Source organism: Scyliorhinus canicula, chromosome 11, assembly GCF_902713615.1.
Source record: "Scyliorhinus canicula chromosome 11, sScyCan1.1, whole genome shotgun sequence".
Lineage (NCBI taxonomy): Eukaryota > Metazoa > Chordata > Chondrichthyes > Carcharhiniformes > Scyliorhinidae > Scyliorhinus > Scyliorhinus canicula.
Window position 1 is genome coordinate 83,547,867 of NC_052156.1, and position 21,365 is coordinate 83,569,231.

A 21,365-nucleotide genomic window follows, 5' to 3' on the forward strand; every position below is an offset into this window, starting at 1 on the left:
GGGTATCATTGAACCTGCGACCACCACTCACTTCAGGCAGTGTATTCCAGATCATAACTCACCTTTCAGTTTAATATAAGCGTGGTATATTATGAATTGCAAAAGGCTAGTCTGCAGGTACAGCAAGTACTGAGCAAAGCTGATAGGATGTTGTCATTTATGGTGAGGGGAACAGAATACAAAGTAGAGAGGTTCTGCTTTAGTTGTACAGGGCATTGGTGAGACGTGGTGTACAGAATACAGTACTGGTTATTTAAGGCAGAATGTAAATGCATTGGAAGAAATTCAGAGGAGGTTTAATAGACTAATGCCAGCACTGGGAGAGTTATGAGGAAAGGTTGGACAGGCTAGGCTGGTATCTGCTGGAGTAGAAAAGTAAGAGGGGACTAGATTGAAATATATAAGATCCTGAGGGGTATTGACCAGGTGGATTTGAAGGCTGTTTCTAGAACTAGGAGTCAGTGTTTAAATATAAGCGGTCGCCTATTTAAGAGATGAGGGTTGCGAGACTCTGGAACACTCCTCAAGAAGTAGCAGAAGCAGAATCCTTGAGTATTTTTAAAGCAGAGGTAGATATATTCTCAATAAGAAAGGTGGTGTAAGGTTATTGGGGATAGCTGGGAATATGAAGTTACAATCAGATCAATGATGTTCTCATTGTTTGGCAGAGGAAGCTCAAGGGGCCGAGTAGCCTCCTCCCAATTTGTATGTTTGTATTTACAGTCCAATTCGTATATATGTAACCAGTTCCAATATCCCATTCAGCCTGCCTAGGCAATCATGCCCTTCCTACCTGATACCATCACCTTCCTACCAGCTATCCCCATCCCATTTTGTTTAACCCCCATAATCCCACATTCCATTGCTTCTTTCAAAGCCATCCCCTACTCCACACCACCTATGCATTCCTACCCCAACGTGTCATTTCCAATCACTCGAGCCAGGGTCATTTAGTTATCAGGCTCCCTTCCACTGTTTTCTTAGCCAACAGCCCCTTCATCTACTAACCGTAGAGCTGCATGTGTGCTACACACTCAAGCTCTTAATATTCCACATGTGCACCAGGCCCCGCCCATCAAATAAAGCCAACAAATCAGAAAGATCTAGACACAAAAACTACATATTAGAAATTAGTGTTTAATTAAAATATATCAGATGCTTGACTTCATCCCAATAAAATAGTTATCAAATATCATCCAATGTTGCATAGTACTTTTATTTTTAAAAGGGGGACATATGAGCCCAAAGCACATGACATCATCTTGACTGGAAAGAACAGGGAGAGGAAATTAAACAATTCAGGAACATGTGCCCAAGGAATAGGGAACTTGGTTTTAAAAGCTTCCAGGAGGAAGGAGGCTGAGGGAAGTTGGGGGTCGGGAACAGGTCCAGGGGTGTGGAGAGGTTCTGGGAAAGATTTGGGTTGTGTCGGAGATGATGTTGCTTTTAAACAATGATGCAGAGCTGACCAGTCAGGGTAACTTTCTCATACAAATCTAAGTCAGTCCCTTTCTCCTGAAAGCTGTTTGCTGTATTTTGTTATTCCACAGATACATTTCACAAAAATATACAAAAATAATCAACATTTCCTCGAGGAGGCATTGATTCTTCTACAGAGATTATAGAAGCCCAATCTACCGTTTGTTAACACCAGGCACAATTCATTACTCTCTGGCTGCAGGAACCAAAGTGACCATCTCCTTCACATATCAATTCAATCACGCCAATTAGTATTCGGTTCATTATTCAGTTATTGCAGGAATCATTCAGCAGCATTGTCTGTTCTCTATTGGTCTAATCTACACCCTCAGTAATAATAAAATTATTAATTATATTCTTAAACACTCCATAATCATTTACAGCTGCAGTATCTAAGATTAGTCCACAAAGATTAGTCTTTAGAAACTTGACTGAAGAAAGGCTCTGTCCCTAATAAAGAGCTGGTGACAGTGGCTTCTGAGTGTGGTGAGGCTGCTGTGTATGACACCCTTACCAAAAGTCTTCTCACCTCCATGGTCAAACCCTATTGTAAAAGCACCGCGTCTCACCGAGCCCCATGGACTCCTGGTTTGTGCTGAGACAGTTGTTTCAAGCAGGGCTCTATTGTTCTTTGGGCTGGTCCATGGGGGAAATAATGGGTAACCGGTAGTTCTGCTGCCAGCTCCCTGCCATTCCCTGTTGCAAAGAACTGGATGGCACTGCGATGCCACCTCTGAATGACTGTCTCTCGAAGTTTTCACTGTCATGGCTTGCGCAAACAACAGTCAAGTGTGCAAGGTGGTGCACAGCAGCAAGATGTCAAAGCCGGCGAGAGAGCCGAGGAAGTTGGTGTAAAAACAAAAACTATTGCCCAAAAATAAAAGGTCAGAACAAAGAATCCCAGTCAGGGCTTGTCCCCGGCACCCCTTCACACATTACCACCTCTGCCTTTATCCTGGAAGCTAAGATCTAATCCAGTTAGGTGTTGGACGCGCAAGATTCTGTAACGAGTTTATTGTTCACCTGGCATATGTGTCATCACGGGTGTGGGGGGTGTTGATGCGCTGGTTAAAAGCAGCGTTTATTCACCGTGCAGCCTTCAGCTGTGGGTTCTACAGTTCTGATCAGGTGGGGACCAAGTGCAGACAGCGATGAGCAATGATCTCACCATGTTGTTTATCAAATAGGATTTCTACCATCCCTCTGAAACCACTTGCTATACCTTCACACCACAGATTAGGAGGTTAGAACAAGTCAACAGCTAACCTTTGTAAACAAATGGCAAATACAAAAAAAATCATTTAAATTATTAAAATATGTAATTAAATCTAATAATCTTATGCAAAGCATTTATTTATCCCAATCAGAAAAGGAGACAGTCACTTCACAGTATAGTATTTAGACGGTACAAAAGGCATCTTGGAGACGACGGCATCCACAATCTTCTTGCGAACCTCCACCTTTATCGATGTGCCCGACTTGCTGTACTCCGCATCCACATATCCCATGGCAATGTTCTGTTTCAGACAGGGGGAGGGGCAACCACTCGTCACCTCCCCTGGAGTCAATGGAAAACAAGGATTAAGATGTTAGTATCAATGCCACATTCTTCCTTATTGATTAATTACATTAAAATAGTCTTCATTTTCATTGAGAATTTTCATTGAGAAGGGTTTACCCATGCCAACAGCCCGACATCATCACAACCCCCATGGGATAATATTCAACCCAGGGAAAAGGCACATGGTTGCACGTCGTCTGAGAATGCTTTCCAGCCAATGAGGTGTTTGTGAACTGTAGTCACTGCTGTGATGTGGGAAAGGTGGCAGCCAATGTGTAAAGCAAGATCCCACAAACAGCAACGTGCTTTTGCCAATGCAGTCTATGTCAATATGCAGCGTGATCTGGACAATATCCAGGTGTGGGCTGTTGCTCGTTCTGGGTGAATGTGCTTAACACTCAATTTGGCTCTGTTTCTTGTTCTAAGCTCTGGAGTCGCCAGGTGCCGTTAAGACACCGCCACAGGCTTCAAGGTGAAGTTCAAAGCAATAAACCGTACACCAATTAGTAAGTCCAAACAACTAGAGTTTATTATAATACAATTATAATAACTACCCATGCACACGCTAAAAGGATTAAACTTACCCCTACCGCTAAACAACTAATACTTATCTTGAAGGAACTGCTGGGTCAGGGAACAAGGCCTCTTGCTCCGCTCTGGTCTGCAGACTTCAAGTTGGTATCAATTAAAAAGGGGTTCAGGAGTGCCTCTCTCTGGTAGCGGTCATTGGGAGGCACTTACTTGTTGGTGGCTGCCGTCCGAAGGCTGGAGTAGGAGACAGGAGCCAGGAGACTGAACCATGTGTGGGACCTACCTTTTATAGGTCCCAGGGGATCCGCGCCCCTTTGGGCGGACTCCCTTACCTGCTTGGAATCAATTGGGTCTCTTCCCAATCGATTATGTTTGAACCCCCCAATCATGGGGCAGTTCCTCGGTCGCTGGGGCGGTTCTTGGGACTTATTGTTTTGGGTTTCTCTGGCTCCAAAGGGTCTGGCCTTCCGTAGAATGTATCGATCTGTGTTTAACTTGTTTCCATTGTATCTGCGAATCGCCTGGTATCGCCTCATTAACTGGTTTCTTTTCACAGTGCTGTCTGGTTTCTGCAACAGTCAAAACTGGTTTCTGCAGTCGTCCCAATATACAATCGCTTTGCAAGCTGTTTGCCTTACAACATGTCCATTTTCCCTGCATTCCTTGCAATCTTCCATTTTGTGTTGGGCAGTGGCCACCCCAGGTGGCTACAGGGCTGATAAGTGGCAATTAGCATTTGAGGCACAAAGCACCAGGCGATGGTCATCTTTTAAAAAAAATTAATTTATGGGATGTGGGCGCCCCTGTTAGGGCAGCATTTATTGCCCATCCCTAGTTGCCCTTCAGAAGCTGATGGTGAGTTGCCTTCTTGAACCGCTACAGTCCCTGAGGTGTGGGTACACCCACAGTGCTGTGAGGGAGGGAGTTCCAGGATGTTGCCCCAGCGACAGTGAAGGAATGGCTATATATTTCCAAGTCAGGGTGGTGAGTGACTTGGAAGGGAACCTCCAGGTGGTGGGGCTCCCGGGTATCTGCTGCTGTTATCCTTCTAGATGGTAATGGTTGTGGGTTTGGAAGGTGGTGTCTAAGAAACCTTGGTGAGTTGCTGCAGTGCATCTTGTAGATGGTACACACGGTTGCCACTGTTAGTCAGTGGTGGAGGGTTTGAATGTTTGTGGAAGGGGTAGCAATCAAGCAGGTTGCTTTGTTTTGGATGGTGTCAAGCTTCTTGAGTGTTGTTGGAGCTGCACTCAGCCAGGCAAATGGAGTGTATTCCCTTACACTCCTGACTTGTGCTTTATAGATGGTGGACAGACTTCGGGGGGTGGGGGTGGGGGTGGGTTACTTGCCATAGGATTCCTAGCCTTTGACCTGCTCTGGCAGCACAGTGAGCAATGCAGAACAAGGCCAGCAGCGCGGGTTCAATTCCCGTACCGGCCTCCCAAACAGGCGCCGGAATGTGGCGTCAAGGGCTTTTCACAGTAACTTCATTGAAGCCTACTTGTGACAATAAGCAATTATTATTATTAGCCACAATATTAATACGGCTAGTCCAGTTCAGTTTCTGATCGATGGCAAGCCTCAGCACGTTGAGATGTTGAGTGTAGGGGATTCAGCGACGGTTATGCCATTGAATGTCAAAGGGCTGGGTTAGATCCTCTCATGTAGGAGATGGTCATTGCCTTGCACTCATGTGGTGCAAATGTAACTTGCCACTTGTCAGCCTAAGCCTGGGTATTGTCCAGGTCTTGTTGCATTTGGACATGGACTGCACTATTATCTGAGGAGTTACGGATGGTACTGAACATTGTGCAGTCATCTGTGAAGATCCTCATTTCTCACCTTATGTTGGAAGGGAGGTCGTTGATGGAAGTAGCTGAAGATCATTGGGCCTAGGACATTATCCTGAGGAATCCCTGCAGTGATATTATGTAGCTGAGATGATTAACCTCTAACCACAATCATCTTCCTTTGTGCCAGGTATGGTTCCAACCAACGAAGAGTTTCCCCCCGATTCTCATTGACTCCAGTTTTGCAAGGGCTCCTTGATGCCAAATTTGGACAAATGCCCTCTTGATGTCAAAGTCAGTCACCCTCACCTCACCTCTGGCATTCAGCTCTTTTGTCCATTTTTGAACCAAGCCTGTAATGTCAGGGGCTGGGTGACCTTGGCAGAATCCAAACTGAGCAGCCGTAAGCAGGTTATTGCTGAGTAAGTGCTGCTCGATAGCACTGTTGACGACTCCTTCCATCACTTTTCTGATGATGGAATAGACTGAAAGGGTGGTAATTGGTTGGGCTGGATTTGTCCTGTTTATGTATACAGGACACACCTGGGTAAGTTTCCACATTGCCAGGTATATGCCAGTGTTGTAGCTGTACTGGAACAGATTGGCTAGTGGTGCAACAAGACTGAGTACTTTTGCTGGAATATTGGAACACTGCCTTTGTAGTATCCGGCAGTGGTTAGCACTGCTGTTTCACAGTGCCAAGAAACACAGGTTCAATTCCAATCTTGGGTGACTGTCTGTGTGGAGTTTGCTCTGGGTGCTCCGCTTTTCTCCCACAGTTCAAAAATGTGCAGGTTAGGTGGATTGGCCATGATAAATTGCCCCTTAGTGTCCAAAAGTGTACAGCTATTGCGTGTTCTTGATAAGTACGTACCAGTCAGGCAGGGAGGAAGGGGTAGAGCGAGGGAACCGTGGTTTACCAAAGAAGTGGAATCTCTTGTTAAGAGGAAGAAGGAGGCCTATCTGAAGATAAGGCGTGAAGTTTCAGTTGGGGCGCTTGATAGTTACAAGGAAGCGAGGAAGGATCTAAAGAGAGAGCTAAGACGAGCAAGGAGGGGACATGAGAAGTCTTTGGCAGGTAGGATCAAGGAAAACCCAAAAGCTTTCTATAGGTATGTCAGGAATAAAAGAATAACTAGGATAAGAGTAGGGCCAGTCAAGGACAGTGGTGGGAGGTTGTGTGTGGAGGCTGAGGAGATAAGCGAGATACTAAATGAATACTTTTCGTCAGTATTCACTCAGGAAAAAGATAATGTTGTGGAGGAGAATGCTGAGACCCAGGCTATTAGAATAGATGGCATTGAGGTGCGTAGGGAAGAAGTGTTGGCAATTCTGGACAAGGTGAAAATAGATAAGTCCCCGGGGCCTGATGGGATTTATCCTAGGATTCTCTGGGAAGCCAAGGAAGAGATTGCTGAGCCTTTGGCTTTGATTTTTATGTCATCATTGGCTACAGGAATAGTGCCAGAGGACTGGAGGATAGCAAATGTGGTCCCTTTGTTCAAGAAGGGGAGTAGAGATAACCCCGGTAACTATAAGCCGGTGAGCCTCACGTCTGTTGTGGGTAAAGTCTTCGAGAGGATTATAAGAGATACGATTTATAATCATCTAGATAGGAATAATATGATTAGGGATAGTCAGCATGGTTTTGTGAAGGGTGGGTCATGCCTCACAAACCTTATCGAGTTCTTTGAGAAGGTGACTGAACAGGTAGACGAGGGTAGAGCAGTTGATGTGGTGTATATGGATTTCAGTAAAGCGTTTGATAAGGTTCCCCACGGTCGGCTATTGCAGAAAATACGGAGGCTGGGGATTGAGGGTGATTTAGAGATGTGGATCAGAAATTGGCTAGTTGAAAGAAGACAGAGGGTGGTGGTTGATGGCAAATGTTCAGAATGGAGTTCAGTTACGAGTGGCGTACCACAAGGATCTGTTCTGGGGCCGTTGCTGTTTGTCATTTTTATAAATGACCTAGAGGAGGGCACAGAAGGTTGGGTGAGTAAATTTGCAGACAACACTAAAGTTGGTGGAGTTGTAGACAGTGTGGAAGGATGTTGCAGGTTACAGAGGGACATAGATAAGCTGCAGAGCTGGGCTGAGAGGTGGCAAATGGAATTTAATGTAGAGAAGTGTGAGGTGATTCACTTTGGAAAGAATAACAGGAATGCGGACTATTTGGCTAATGGTAAAATTCTTGGTAGTGTGGATGAGCAGAGGGATCTCGGTGTATATGTACATAGATCCCTGAAAGTTGCCACCCAGGTTGATAGGGTTGTGAAGAAGGCCTATGGTGTGTTGGCCTTTATTGGTAGAGGGATTGAGTTCCGGAGCCATGAGGTCATGTTGCAGCTGTACAAAACTCTGGTACGGCCGCATTTGGAGTATTGCGTACAGTTCTGGTTGTTTCATTATAGGAAGGACGTGGAAGCTTTGGAACGGGTGCAGAGGAGATTTACCAGGATGCTGCCTGGTATGGAGGGAAAATCTTATGAGGAAAGGCTGATGGACTTGAGGTTGTTTTCGTTAGAGAGAAGAAGGTTAAGAGGTGACTTAATAGAGGCACACAAAATAATCAGAGGGTTAGATAGGGTGGACAGTGAGAGCCTTCTCCCGCGGATGGAGGTGGCTAGCACGAGGAGACATAGCCTTGAATTGAGGGGTAATAGATATAGGACAGAGGTCAGAGGTGGGTTTTTTACGCAAAGAGTGGTGAGGCCGTCGAATGCCCTACCTGCAACAGTAGTGAACTCGCCAACATTGAGGGCATTTAAAAGTTTATTGGATAAGCATATGGATGATAATGGCATAGTGTAGGTTAGATGGCCTTTAGTTTTTGACTTCCCATATCGGTGCAACATCGTGGGCCGAAGGGCCTGTACTGCGCTGTATCGTTCTATGTTCTAATACGGGGATAGAACTGGGGAGTGGGCCTTGGTACCGTGCTCTTTCAGAGGGTCGGTACAGACTTGATGGGCAAAATGACCTCCTTCTGCACTGTAGGAATTCTGTGATCCAGTGCCTTCAGTCATTTCTTGATATCACGTGGAGTGAATCGTATTGGCTGAAGACTGACATCTGTGATGCCTCTGGAGGTGACCCAGATGGATCATCCATTCGGCACTTTTGGCTGAAAACTGTTGCGAATGCTTCAGCCTCGTCTTTTGCACCAATATGCTGGACTCCTTTGACGAGCCTCCTCCTCCAGCAAGTTGTTTAACTGTCCGTCACTATTCGCAGTTGTATGTAATAGGACTAGAGAGCTTAGATCTGATGCGTTCATTTCAGAATCACTTAGCTCTGTCTATTACTTGCTGCTTACACTGTTTGGCACACAAGTAGTCCACCAGGTTGACACCTCATTTTTAGGTATGCCTGGTGTTGCTCCTGGCATGCTCTCTTGCACTCTTCTTTGAACCAGGGTTGATCCCCTACCTGGGTGGTAATGGTAGCTTGGGGGATAGGCCGGGCCATGGCTCTCAGGGGTGGGCAGAGTGGCAGGGGATTTTGAGGGGACAGAGGGAGCATCGGGAGCTGATGACCTCTTACTGTATTTTTCGGATCTGCTGGAGAATGGGCAGGATTATGGGCCTGTTGGGGAGGTTTGGAGGGTTTCCGGGGTATAAACTGAATGTAGGGAAAAGCGCAGTTTTCCTGGTGAATGAGCTGGTATGGCGGGCACATTTGGGGGGGGGGGGGGGATGCCATTTGCAGATTATGGTTGAGTACAATTCTGCTGCAACAGATAGCCCACAGCGCCTCATGGATGTCCGGTCTTAAGTTGCTAGATCTGTTCAAAGTCTATCGCATTCAGCTCGATGGTGGGTATCCACGCAACACGATGGACAGTGTCTTCAAAATGAGACGGGACTTTGTCTCCACAAGGACTGTGCGGTGGTCACTTCTACTGGTACTATCAGGACAGATGCATCTGCAGCAGGCAGGTTGGTGAGGATGAGGTCAAGTATGTCTTTCCCTCTTGTTGGTTCCCTCACCACCTGCTGCAGTCCTAGTCTAGCAGCTATGTCCATTAGGGCCCAGCCAGCTCGGTCTTTGGTGGTACTACCGAGCCACTCTTGGCGATGGACATTGAAGTCCCCATCAGATTATATTCTGTGCCCTTGCCACCTTCAGTGCTTCCTCCAAGTCATGTTCAACAGAGGAGTACTGATTAACCAGCTGACGATGGCTGGTACGTGGTAATCAGCAGGAGGTTTCCTTGCTCATGTTTAAACTGAAGCCATGAGATTTCATGGGGCCCAGAGTCGATGTTGAGGACTCCTAGGGAAACTCCCTCCTGACAGTATACCACTGTGCCGCCACCTCTGCTGGGTCTGTCCTACTGGTGAGACAGGACATACCCAGGAATGGTGATAGTGGTGTCTGGGACATTGTTTGTAAGGTACGATTCCGATGAGTATGACGGTGTCAGGTTGTTGCTTGACTAGTCTGTGAGACAGCTCTCCCAGCTTTGGCACAAACCCCCAGAAGTTAGTAAGGAGGGCTTTTCAGAGTCGACAGGGCTGGGTTTGCCCTTGTTGTTTCCGGTGCCTGGGTCGATGCCGGGTAGACTGGTTTCATTTCTTTTCCATGTTTTTGTAGCAGTTAAATACAACGGAGTGGCTTGCTAGGCCATTTCAGAGGCATTTAAGAGTCAACCACATTTCTCAAGGTTTGGAGTCACATGTAGGCCAGACCAGGAGGGGCTGGCAGATTTATTTCCGTAAAGGTCATCAGTGAACCTGAAAGGTTTTTATGACAATCGACAATGGTCACCATTTGACTTTTAATTCCAGATATTTTATTGAGTTTAAATTCCACCACTTGTGGGATTCAAACCCAGGTCCCTAGATCATTACAGTGGGCTTCTAGATTATTAGTCCAGCAACAATACCACACTCCAATAAGAGAAAACCTAATCATCTCCCCATGACATTACCATCAATGAATCTGCAGCACTGTGGGTGTAGGCAGAAGCCCACCACCAATTTCTCAAGGACAATTAAGGATTGGCAACAAGGATTGTGTCCCAGGAGTGGTTGCAGAAGATCAAACTGGCTTTGTGAAGGGCAGGCAGCTCGCGAGTAATATATGATGGCTGTTGAATGTAGTGATGAATCCGTTGGGGACTCTGGTACCGGAGATGATGGTGTCCATGGACGTGGAGAAGGCATTTGATTGGGTGGAGTGGCGGAAATTGTTTGAGGTTTTGGGAAGGTTTGGGGTTGGGCCATGATTTGTGGCATGGGCGCGGTTGCTGTATGTGGCACCAAAGGCGAGTGTGAGGATGAATAATATAAGTTTGTGGAGCTTTGACTTACACAGGGGTACAAGGCAGGGGTACCCGCTGTCGCCGTTAGTGTTTGCATTGGCCATAGAGCCGTTGGCAATGGCTCTCAGGGGTCGGCAGAGTGGCAGGGGATTATGAGGGGACAGAGGGAGCATTTGGTGCTGATGACTTCTTACTGTATGTTTCGGATCTGCTGGAGAGTATGGGAAGGATTATGGGGCTACTGGGGAGGTTATGAACTGAATGTAGGGAAAAGTGCGGTTTTCCCGGTGAATGAGCTGGTACAGCGGGCACATTTTGGGGGGGGTGCCATTTATGGTAGTGAGGATTAGGTTTAAGTATTTGGGGATTCAGGTAGCGAGATAATGGACAGGGCTCCATAAGTAGAACGTAACAAAGTTGGTGGAGGAAGCCAGGGAGGATCTTAAGAGATGGGATCACTGCAGTTAGCAGGGAGGGTCCAAGTGTGAAAATGAATATTCTGCAGAGGTTAGTTTATTTTTCAGGCTCTCTCGATCTTTATACCAAAGCCCTTTTTCGGAAATTGGACACGATCATTTTGCACTTTGTATGGGCGGGGAAGGTGCTGAGGGTGGGGAAGACCCTGCTACAGAGGCAGTGGGTGGGGGGGGTTGGCGTTGCCGAACCTGCTTCATTATTATTGGGCAGAAAATGTGGATAAGGTGCGGCGGTGGTGGGAAGGAGACGGGGTAGAGTGGGTTAGGATGGAGGAGGTATCTTGTAACGGGTCTAGTTTGAGGGCTATGGTGATGGCAGCATTGCCAATGGTTCAGAGTAGATATCCAGGGAGCCCGGTGGAGCAATCCACAGTGAAGATATGGAATCAGTTGAGGAGGCATTTTAGGGTGGAAGGGATGTCAGTGTTAATGCAGCTGTGCGAGAATCATGGGTTTGAGCCGGGGGTGGATGGATAGTGTATGCAGGAGGTGGAGGGAAGTGGGTCTGCCCAAGGTGAGGGAACTGTATTTGGAGGAAGGGTTTGTCAGTCTGGAGGCGCTAAGGGAGAGGGTAGAGCTGCCAAGGGGGGAGTCAGTTCAGGTATCTGCAGGTTAGGGATTGGAGGGGCTTCCGAGGTGGCCGGGATATCGCTGCTGAAGTGACTGCTGCTTCCGGATGTGGAAGGGCAGAGAAGAATTGGGGACATATATAAGTGGTGGCAGAGTTGGGAGGGGAGATCAATTGGAGAGTATGGAATGAAGCACTAAGTTAGGTAAGCAGGGCCTCCTCCTGTGCAATAATGAGCCTAATACAGTTTAAGGTGGTACACATGGTGCATATTACTCGGGCGAGATTGAGTGACTTCTTTTAGGGGGTAGCAGCTGTGGTGTCGCGGGGATCAGCGAATCACGCGCACATGTTTTGGTGTTGCAAAAAATTGGGAAGATTCTGGGCGTGAGTGTTCACAGTCTTAGCCAGGATAGTGGAGGAGGGGGCAGCACGGTGGCGCAGTAAGTAGCACTGCAGCCTCACGGCGCCGAGGTCCTAGGTTCGATCCCGGCTTTGGGTCACTGTCCATGTGGAGTTTGTACATTCTCCCCATGTTTGCGTGGGTTTCGCCCCCACAACCCAAAGTTGTGCAGGATAGGTGGATTGACCACACTAAATTTCCCCTTAATTGGAAAAATGAATTGGGGGTACTTTAAATTCATTAAAATAAAGTTTAGAGGAGAAATTGTACAGGCATTTAAAAAAAAAATTTAGAGTACCCAATTATTTTTTCTCCAAGGGGCAATTTAGCGTGGCCAATCCATCTAACCTGCATACCTTTGGGTTGTGGGGTGAAACCCACGCAGACATGGGGACAATGTGCAAACTCCACACGGACAGTGACCAATTGGACAGGCATTTGATGAAAGTAGATTTGCAGGGCTATAGGGCTAGAGCGGGGGAATGGAACTGACTGGACTGATCTGCAACATGAACTTGATGGGCTGAATGGCCTTTTTCTGTGCCATGATGACTCTATGAAAGTACAGTGCGCTCCTTCAGAACTGTACAAGAGTGTCAGCCTAGATTGTGTGCCCAAGATACTGGAGTGGGACTTGAACTCACAACCTTCTGAGCCAACGGCAAGAGTGCTACCCAGGGCTGACAGACGACAACACCATCCAACAACATGCTTCTGTCCCCATGAGGTGGTTGCAGGTTGTTTATGACAACAGTACTTATCCAGAACAGCCGCTGGAGACAGGTTTCCAAACACAGTGCAGGGAGGATGCACAATACGAAGGGCAAATCATATAGCACAGCAGGCGGCCATTTGGCCCATTATATCTTGCGCTGACTCTTTGAAAGAACAATCTAGTTAGCATTCCCTCCTGCTCCTTTCCCCTGCATTGTTTTCCCTTTCAAGTGTCTGTCCAATTATTGTTTTGAAAGTTATTGTTGCAGTGCATTTCCAGATTCTCTGGCTGCCCCACTTGGGTTGCCATTCCAGAACTTACCAATGACTTTGCCCTCAGGGTTTAAAATAGGCGTGTGCTGCCTGACTGGGGGGCCGGCCGACATCAGGCCCACTCGCTTCCGTTTCGTTTTCTCTTTGATCTGCCTCAGGATGGTCGGTGCTCCGGGGAAGTCTGCAGCAGCCCTTCGTCGCTTTCCTAATTAGGGTGGGAGCGAAGCGAGAAAAGATTCCCAGGTTAGAAACTCTGTCCAGGCAAAGGGACCGGCAAAACCATCTCACTTAGCAGTGGATCGAAATGTGTCAATAGTCAGTCCCTTTGTGGTCAATTGTTGGGTGGGTAAAATATGCACACTAGCCACCTTGGGACCCATCTGAGGAGACCGAGGATATGGAAGATCACCCAAGGAAGGAGGGAGTTTAGGTGTTTAAGTTAGTTTCTTGTTACATCACTGACCAGAGTCACTGGTTACATTACTTACTACTTAAAATCCCACTGCGGCTGTTTGAGAACCTGAATTTGGTTTAAAAACCTGGAAATTAATCTCTGGTTTCTGTAAAAGAGACCATGAAACCATAGGATTGCCATTAAAATTCAACTGGTTTGCTAATGTCCTTTCCACTGCCCTTGCTCAGTCTGTCCTATATGTGACCTCAGTCCTCCTCCATCATGATAGATTCCATAATTACCCTCTGAGGCGGCCTAATCAAGTCACTGGGCTGTACAGGACAACTTGGGATGGGCAATAAATGCCAGCAAGATCCCAAAACGAAGAGAGGTGTTGGACCAAGAGTAGGAATTCAGTGGTGAGAAAGTTGGACTAGTTGATTCTCAGCTAGTGACTAGACCTTCAGGTCAGGGCAGGTGAGGTGACTGAGGCAATGTGAGGATTACTGGAAGTCAGGAGTATCTAGGGCCAACTGCATTGCAAGAAATAGCTCCTTTGGACTTGTTCCAGTTCAACATCATTGGAAGACATTGTACAAGAGGCCAAAGGCAGTGGGTGACAATAGAGGGTGGGGAGAGGGTGAAATCGGCAGGTCAGGCACAGGGATGCCGAGAGTCTGAAGCCACCCAGCAATTAGACAGCACTGGGCTGTCTGCGTTGTGGACAAGGTTGGTCAAAGCTTTAATAAAAACAGAAAATGCTGGAAATACTCTGCAGCAACCGTGGAGCGAGAAACAGCGTCAACATCTCAGGCCTGAGTTTACAACAGAACAGTCAGAAAATTAGGGCCGAGATGACGAGGAATTTCATTTTACTCAGTGGGTTGTGAATCTTTGGAATTCACTACCCAGAGGGCTGTGGAAGCTCAATCACTGAGTTTATTTAAAGCAGAGATTGATAGATTTATTTTTCTTAAATTTAGAGTACTCAATAGTTTTTTCCAATTGAGGGGCAATTTAGTGTGGCCAATCCATCTACTCTGTACATCTTTTTGGGTTAGAACATAGAACATAGAACAGTACAGCACAGAACAGGCCCTTCGGCCCTCGATGTTGTGCCGAGCAATGATCACCCTACTTAAACCCACGTAACCCATATACCCGTAACCCAACAATCCCCCCATTAACCTTACACTACGGGCAATTTAGCATGGTCAATCCACCTAACCCGCACATCTTTGGACTGTGGGAGGAAACCGGAGCACCCGGAGGAAACCCACGCACACACGGGGAGGACGTGCAAACTCCACACAGACAGTGACCCAGCCGGGAATCGAACCTCGGACCCTGGAGCTGTGAAGCATTGATGCTAACCACCATGCTACCGTGAGGCCCCATTGTGGGGGTGAGACCCACACAGACATGGGGAGAATGTGCAAACTCCACACAGAGTGACCCAGGGCCAGGATTGAGGCAGCAGTGCTAACCACTGTACCGCTGTGCTGCCCCCTGTGATTGATAGATTTCTAAATACTAATGTCATAAAAGGATATAGGGATAATGTGGGGCAAAAGGCACTGAAATGGATGATCAGCCATAATGGGCGTGAATGGCAGAGCAGGCACTATGAGTTGAATGGCTTACACCTGCTCCTACGTGCCTCCAGATCATTAACCTGAAACAATATTGTTTCGTGTTGGTGAAAGCTTTCTCGTGCTTACCGAGTAGAAGGGGTGTAGGTGCGGTGGGGGTTAAATAGAAAAAGCTGCAAAGGGAACAGCAGGGGGTAATTATAGATCATTCTGTACCAGAAGAATAAGCAGCAATGATTGAGATTCCCAAATGTTTCTCAGATACCTGATAAAAAGGCTTAGCACAGGAGAACAGGTGTATCATTTCCGCTGCTACCCCCACGCAGGATACAGGATAGAGTGGTCTCCGGCACCTGGGTAGGGGAGGATAAGGTTTCGGACATCTACCGGGAACTTCAGGAGGCGGAGGAAGTCCCAGTAGAGGAGCTCAAGGGCAAATGGGAGGAGGAGCTAGGTGGGGAGCTGGATGCGGGCCTGTGGGTAGACACCCTAAATAGGGTCAATTCCTCTTCATCATGTGCCAGGCTTAGCTGAATCCAGTTTAAGGTGGTCCACCGGGCACACATGATGGCAACCAGGATGAGCAAGCTCTTTAGGGTTGAGGATAAATGTGTGAGGTGTGCGGGAAGCCCTGCAGGTCATGTCCATATGTTCTGGGCATGCCCGGCTCTTAAGGGATGCTGGCAGGGATTTGTTACGGCAATGTCCAATATCTTAGACACGCGGATGGTGCCGAGTCCAGAGATAGTGATCTTTGCTGTGTCAGACAATCCGGGAGTTCAGGGAGTGAAAGAGGCCGATGTCTTGGCCTTTGCCTCCCTGGTAGCCCAGAGACGGATCCTTTTAATGTGGAGGGACTCAAAGCTCCCAAGTGCAGAGACCTGGGTTAGTGACATGGCTGGCTTTCTCAGTCTCGAGAAAATAAAGTTTGCCTTGAGGGGGTCCATGGCGGGGTTCTCTCGGAGGTGGCAGCCGTTCCTCGACTTTCTAGGAGAGCAGTAAAGGTCAGCAGCAGCAACAGCATCCCTTGGGGCTTGGGGGGGGGGGGGGGGGGGGGGGGGGGGGTCGTTTTACATTGTATTCTTCTTTTCTCTGTATATATGGTTAACATTTATTTTGCTCTGTTAATTGTTGCATACGGTTATGCAAACATTATGTTCTTGACAAAAATTTGAATAAACTTAATTTAAAGAAAAGGGACTTTGTGTTAATGAGACCATTGTAGATTAAGATGGACTTTGTAATCCTTGTGCGTAATTGTTAAGGTAGGGGGGGGGGGGGTAAAAGGAGTATTGCATTATAATCCATTTTTTTCATGTTTAATAAACATTTTTTTATTTGTTGTTAAAAAAAAAATTTTAAGATATGAGATTTTCCTTTTGTGGGAAGTACAACAGGATAAGGACGTAAGCATTGCAAAGCGAGTTAGGTGTTGGATGAATGAGTGATTTCTAGCTCACTCCTCAATCCGCTCACCACAATATGTTAGGGACAAGCAAGTTAGACGTTTCAAACTGTAACTGGAGGAGTGAGTTTAAGTGGAGGGTCTTAACATCCTCGAGTGTGGCTACCTGTTTTGGAGTAAGGCAAAACTGTATGGATTGCATGGGCTTTATTTAAACAAAACCAACATCAAAAACTTCATGGAGAAGATGATATTAAATATCAAAACAGACAGAACCAAATTGAAAATTAAATCAAAATAGCAGGATTGGACAAAGGGGAGGAGGAAACAGTTGGAAAAACAGAGTGAAAAGTTCTACAGAAGTTAGATAAGAAGTCAAAAGATTGGAAAATTGGTCAAATGGTGTATATTTATAACCAAAGTTTTGTGACACTAAACACGTGCATTCAGAAGGTGAAGATTCAGTAACAATTAAAGACAGACCCAACTGAAGTTTGGGTTGGAATGTGAGCTGAATATATTGACTCAAAGCATCAAGTAGTCCCAGTTCTGGTTTCAGAGCATCTGGTTATGAAGCTAGGCCATTACATTGATATAGAAAAACAGAGAGGGGATAGGTGGAATACCTATGGTCCACAATAGGGTCGCTTCCACTGGAGTGGTGGTCTCATCAATGTCATTTCCATAAAGACAAAGTCCAGCCTCCAGGCGTAAGCTATCCCTTGACCCAAGACCAGCGAGTTTCACCTCACTGTTCCTCAACAGCAGCTCTGCCAACTCCACTGTACGCTGAATAGGGACCGAGATCTAAAATTTAGAAGTGAAAATGTTAGATTCATAAAAGTTTCTAGCATTGGAGGAGAACCCTCCCATCAAATCCTTGCAGCTGATAGGTGGAACAATCTAAACCAATCCCCACTCTCTCCCCCAAAGCCCCAAATCAATCACTAAACGAAGCCCCATTGCTCTGCTTTCTCCCCACACACGTAGCCATATATCAAAGCTATAACTAATTACCACACCATTGAATCCCTGCAGTGCAAAAGACCATTCAACCCATCAGGTCTGCACCAACACTCTGAAAGAGCACCCCACGAGACCCACTCCCTTGTTCTATCCGCATAACCCCACCTAACTTGCGCATCTTTGGTTACAAAGGGCAATTCATCATGGTCAATCCATCTGACCTGCACACCTTAGGACCGTGGGAGGAAACTGGAGCACCTGGAGAAAATCCACGCAGACATGGGGAGAATGTGCAAACTCCACACAGGCATTCACCTAAAGCTGGAGTCAAATTTAGGTCCCTGGCGCTGTGAGGCAGCAGTGCTAATAAATGTGCCACCGTGCTTTTGTGATTTTACAGGGCTATTGCGAGAACACTGGGCTGTGGGATTGATACAGGCCATTGGGAGAGAAGGCAAAGTGGGATTCATGCAGGGCAATAGGAGACAGCAGGGCAGTGGGATTAATACGGGGATATTGGGAGAGAGTGGGGCAGTGGGATTGGTACAGGCCAGGGGGAGAGAGAGCAGAGCAGTGGGATTGATACAGAGTCATGGGGAGAGAGCGGGGCAGTGGGATTGATACAGGCCAGGGGGAGAGCGCGGGGCAGTGGGATGGATACAGAGTCATGGGGAGGGAGCGGGGCAGTGGGATGGATACAGAGACATGGGGAGAGAGCGGGGCAGTGGGATTGATACAGGCGGGAGGGGGGGGGGGGGGGAGAGCGGGGGCAGTGGGATGGAGGGGGGGGAGCGGGGCAGTGGGATGGATACAGAGCCATGGGGAGAGAGCAGAGCAGTAGGATTGGTACAGGGCGGGGGCGAGGGGGAGGAGAGCAGTCCTGTGGGATTGATACAGGATATATAATTACTGTTGTTGCACCTCGCCCTCCTGTACGTCTACATTACCACTTCCTCCATCATCTAAAGAGAAATGCAAAACAGCAAAATCATATTGCCACCAACTGCCTGCCACTGTGAGTGATTCCACACTTGTGAATGAGACTCACTTTTTATATACTTATAAAATAGGTCACTTGGCTAGACAGTTGGTTTGTGATGCAGAGCAAGGCCAGCAGCACGGTTCAATTATTGGCTGAGGTTATTCGTAAAGGCCTCACCTTCTCAACCCCTCGCCTGAGTTGTGGTGATCCTCAGGTTAAATCACTACCAGTCAGCTCTCCCCCTCAAAGGGGGGTGCCATCTATGGTGGCTTCCTTTGCTTAGGAAATCAGAAGCACAAAAGGACTTGGGAGTCCTTGTTCAAGATTCTCTTAAGATAAATGTGCAGGTTCAGTCAGCAGTTAAGAAGGCAAATGCAATGTTAGCATTCATGTCAAGAGGGCTAGAATACAAGACTAGGGATGGACTCCTGAGGCTGTAGAAGGCTCTGGTCAGACCCTGTTTGGAGGATTATGAGCAGTTTTAGGCCCCGTACCTAAGGAAAGATGTGCTGCCGTTGGAAAGTGTCCAGAGAAGGTGCACAAGAATGATCCCTGGAATGAAAAGCTTGTCGTATGAGGAACGCTTGAGGGCTCTGGGTCTGTAGTCATTGAAATTTAGAAGGATGAGGGAGGATCTTATTGACACTTACAGGATACTGCGAGGCTTGGATAGAGTGGACGTGGAAAGGATGTTTCCACTTGTAGGAAAAACTAGAACCAGAGGACACAATCTCAAACTAAAGGGTCGATCCTATAAAACAGAGATGAGAAGGAATTTCTTCAGCTCGAGGGTGGTGCATCTGTGGAACACTTTGCTGCAGAAGGCTGTGGAGGCCAAATCACGGAGTGCCTTTAAGACACAGATAGGTAGGTTCTTGATTAATAAGGGGATCAGGGGTTATGGGCGAAGGCAGGAGAATGGGGATAAAAAAATATCAGCCATGATTGAATGGCAGAGCAGTCCCGATGGTCAAAGTTGCCTAATTCTGCTCCTATGTCTTATGTTCATCTGGGACTATGTCGACTTTACCTCACCTGCTTGAAAAATACAGTAAAGATTCAATATTACCCATTTGCCTTTTTAAAAATATACTTGACTGAACTCACTTTTCACATCCTAACTACAATTTCCACATTTTTCTCAAATTCTTTTTGCACTTCGTTTTAATCACATGCTTCTTTTTGAAGTTTCAGTTGTATTATTCTCTTCCTTTATCCAATGAAACTCTATTGGCATGGGTGGCAATGGTTAGCACTGCTGCCTCACAGCGCCAGGGACCAGGGTTCAATTCTGGCCTTGGATGACTGTCTGTGTGGAGTTTGCACTGTCTCCCCATGTGTGCATGGGTTTCCTCCGGATCCTCCATTTTCCTCTTACAGTGCAAAGATTAAGTCGATTGGTGATGAACAATGCTCGGGGTTATGGGGATAGGGTGGGGAGTGGGTCTGGGTGGAGTGCTCTTTTGGAGGGTCAGTGTAGACTTGATGGGCCAAATGGCCCCCTTGTGCACTGTAGGGACTCTCTGAATCCTTTGCTGCACCCACTATTTGCCTTTATGTCACACTTATTTTGTACACTCTCCATCTCACACTTTAAAGATTTACAACTGCTGATCAATCAATTGGTTTACCAACCATTCTGTGCTGTTAATTTGGACCAAATAACAATCTATGTCGCTGAATCATTTCCAATCCAAAGCCCTTATCCTCAACTCTCGTGTTCCATTTCACACTCACTCTATTATTGTGCTCATTATTATTCTTTCTTCATTCATTCATTGGCAAGGTCAGCATTTGTTGCCCATCCCCAATTGTCCTTGAATTGAGTGGCCTCCCAGGTAATTTCAGAGGGCAGTTAAGAGTCAACCACATTTCTGTGGGTTTGGAGTCACATGTCGGCCAAGGATAGCAGATTTCCTTCCCTAAAGGACATTGGTGAACCAGAGGGGTTTTTACAAAAATCGATTATAATTTCATGGTCACCATTACCAAGACTAGCTTTTCAATTCCAGACTTTTATGAATTTGAAGTTAAATTCCACCAGTTGCTATGGTGGGATTTGAATCCGTTTTCCCAGAACATTAACATAGACCTCTGGATTACAGAGCCAATGACATTACCACAAGACAACCACCTCCCTGAATTCACTTCCCAATTGTTCTATTCATACAGCAGTATTTGCCAGACCTTCTTTTCTCAGAGTACATTGGATAATGCCCTTTTCCCGTTATTGGGAAAGGTTTTTTGTTTGGTGAATATCACCACTCCCAGTCTCCTCTTCTGAAGGCATTGCTTTTTGCTAAGGCACAGTTGCCTCTCTTGCCACACATTCAGTTGGTCAGTCTCTGTGCAGGGATATAGGCAGCAGTATCAACAGCACAGCTAAGACCAATTTTGCCATTGTCCATACTGGCATGGACTGGCATTCAGCAGCGGAAAAACACAGACCACTCTATCCAAGTGACCAAATACGGCTCCCTGCTGAAATTAGCGAACACTGCACACCCTGTTGAAGAAACCAGAGATCTCCAGGTCTACACAGCAAAGTATGATGGGTATTGTTCACTTGGCTAGATATATGATAGTGATTCTGGCTGGTGTAGGAAGTGGAATAGGCAGTGTGTGTAGTGGAAGCTATAGTGGGATTAAGGTTAGAATAACGTTGATGGAGTTTGAGGATAAGGTTTCTCCGGGAAGCAGCAGTAATGACAGTCAATGAGAGACAGGTTCGACGATGCCAAGCAAGAAAATCAGGGAAGTGAGATGGTCCAGGTACTGGGACAAAAGTGGATCAAAGGAAGGGTTCATAGACTTTGTGGATGAGAGGAATTAAACAAAAACTGGAGTGGGGAGGGAACTGCAGGTAAAACCTTCATTGTGTTGGAGGGAGGGGTGCAGACATGATGAGGAAGAGTTAGAATCAGACGGAGCTGATGGCAAGGCACAAATTCGGGGAGGTGGT

At 46.8% G+C, this 21,365-nt stretch overlaps 1 protein-coding gene across 1 annotated transcript in view; it reads right to left on the reverse strand.

Annotated features, from left to right (window-relative positions):
- Nucleotides 1-1,117: 1,117 nt before the first annotated feature.
- amt (aminomethyltransferase) overlaps nt 1,118-21,365 on the reverse strand; it is a 48,427-nt gene continuing 28,179 nt past the window's right edge. The window contains exons 7-9 of the mRNA XM_038810803.1: nt 17,082-17,262; nt 13,114-13,269; nt 1,118-3,037 (exon numbers count right to left, since the gene is read on the reverse strand). Of these exons, the coding sequence (XP_038666731.1) occupies nt 2,859-3,037; nt 13,114-13,269; nt 17,082-17,262 (516 nt within the window). The 3' untranslated portion in view covers nt 1,118-2,858. The remainder of the gene's footprint in view (nt 3,038-13,113; nt 13,270-17,081; nt 17,263-21,365) is intronic.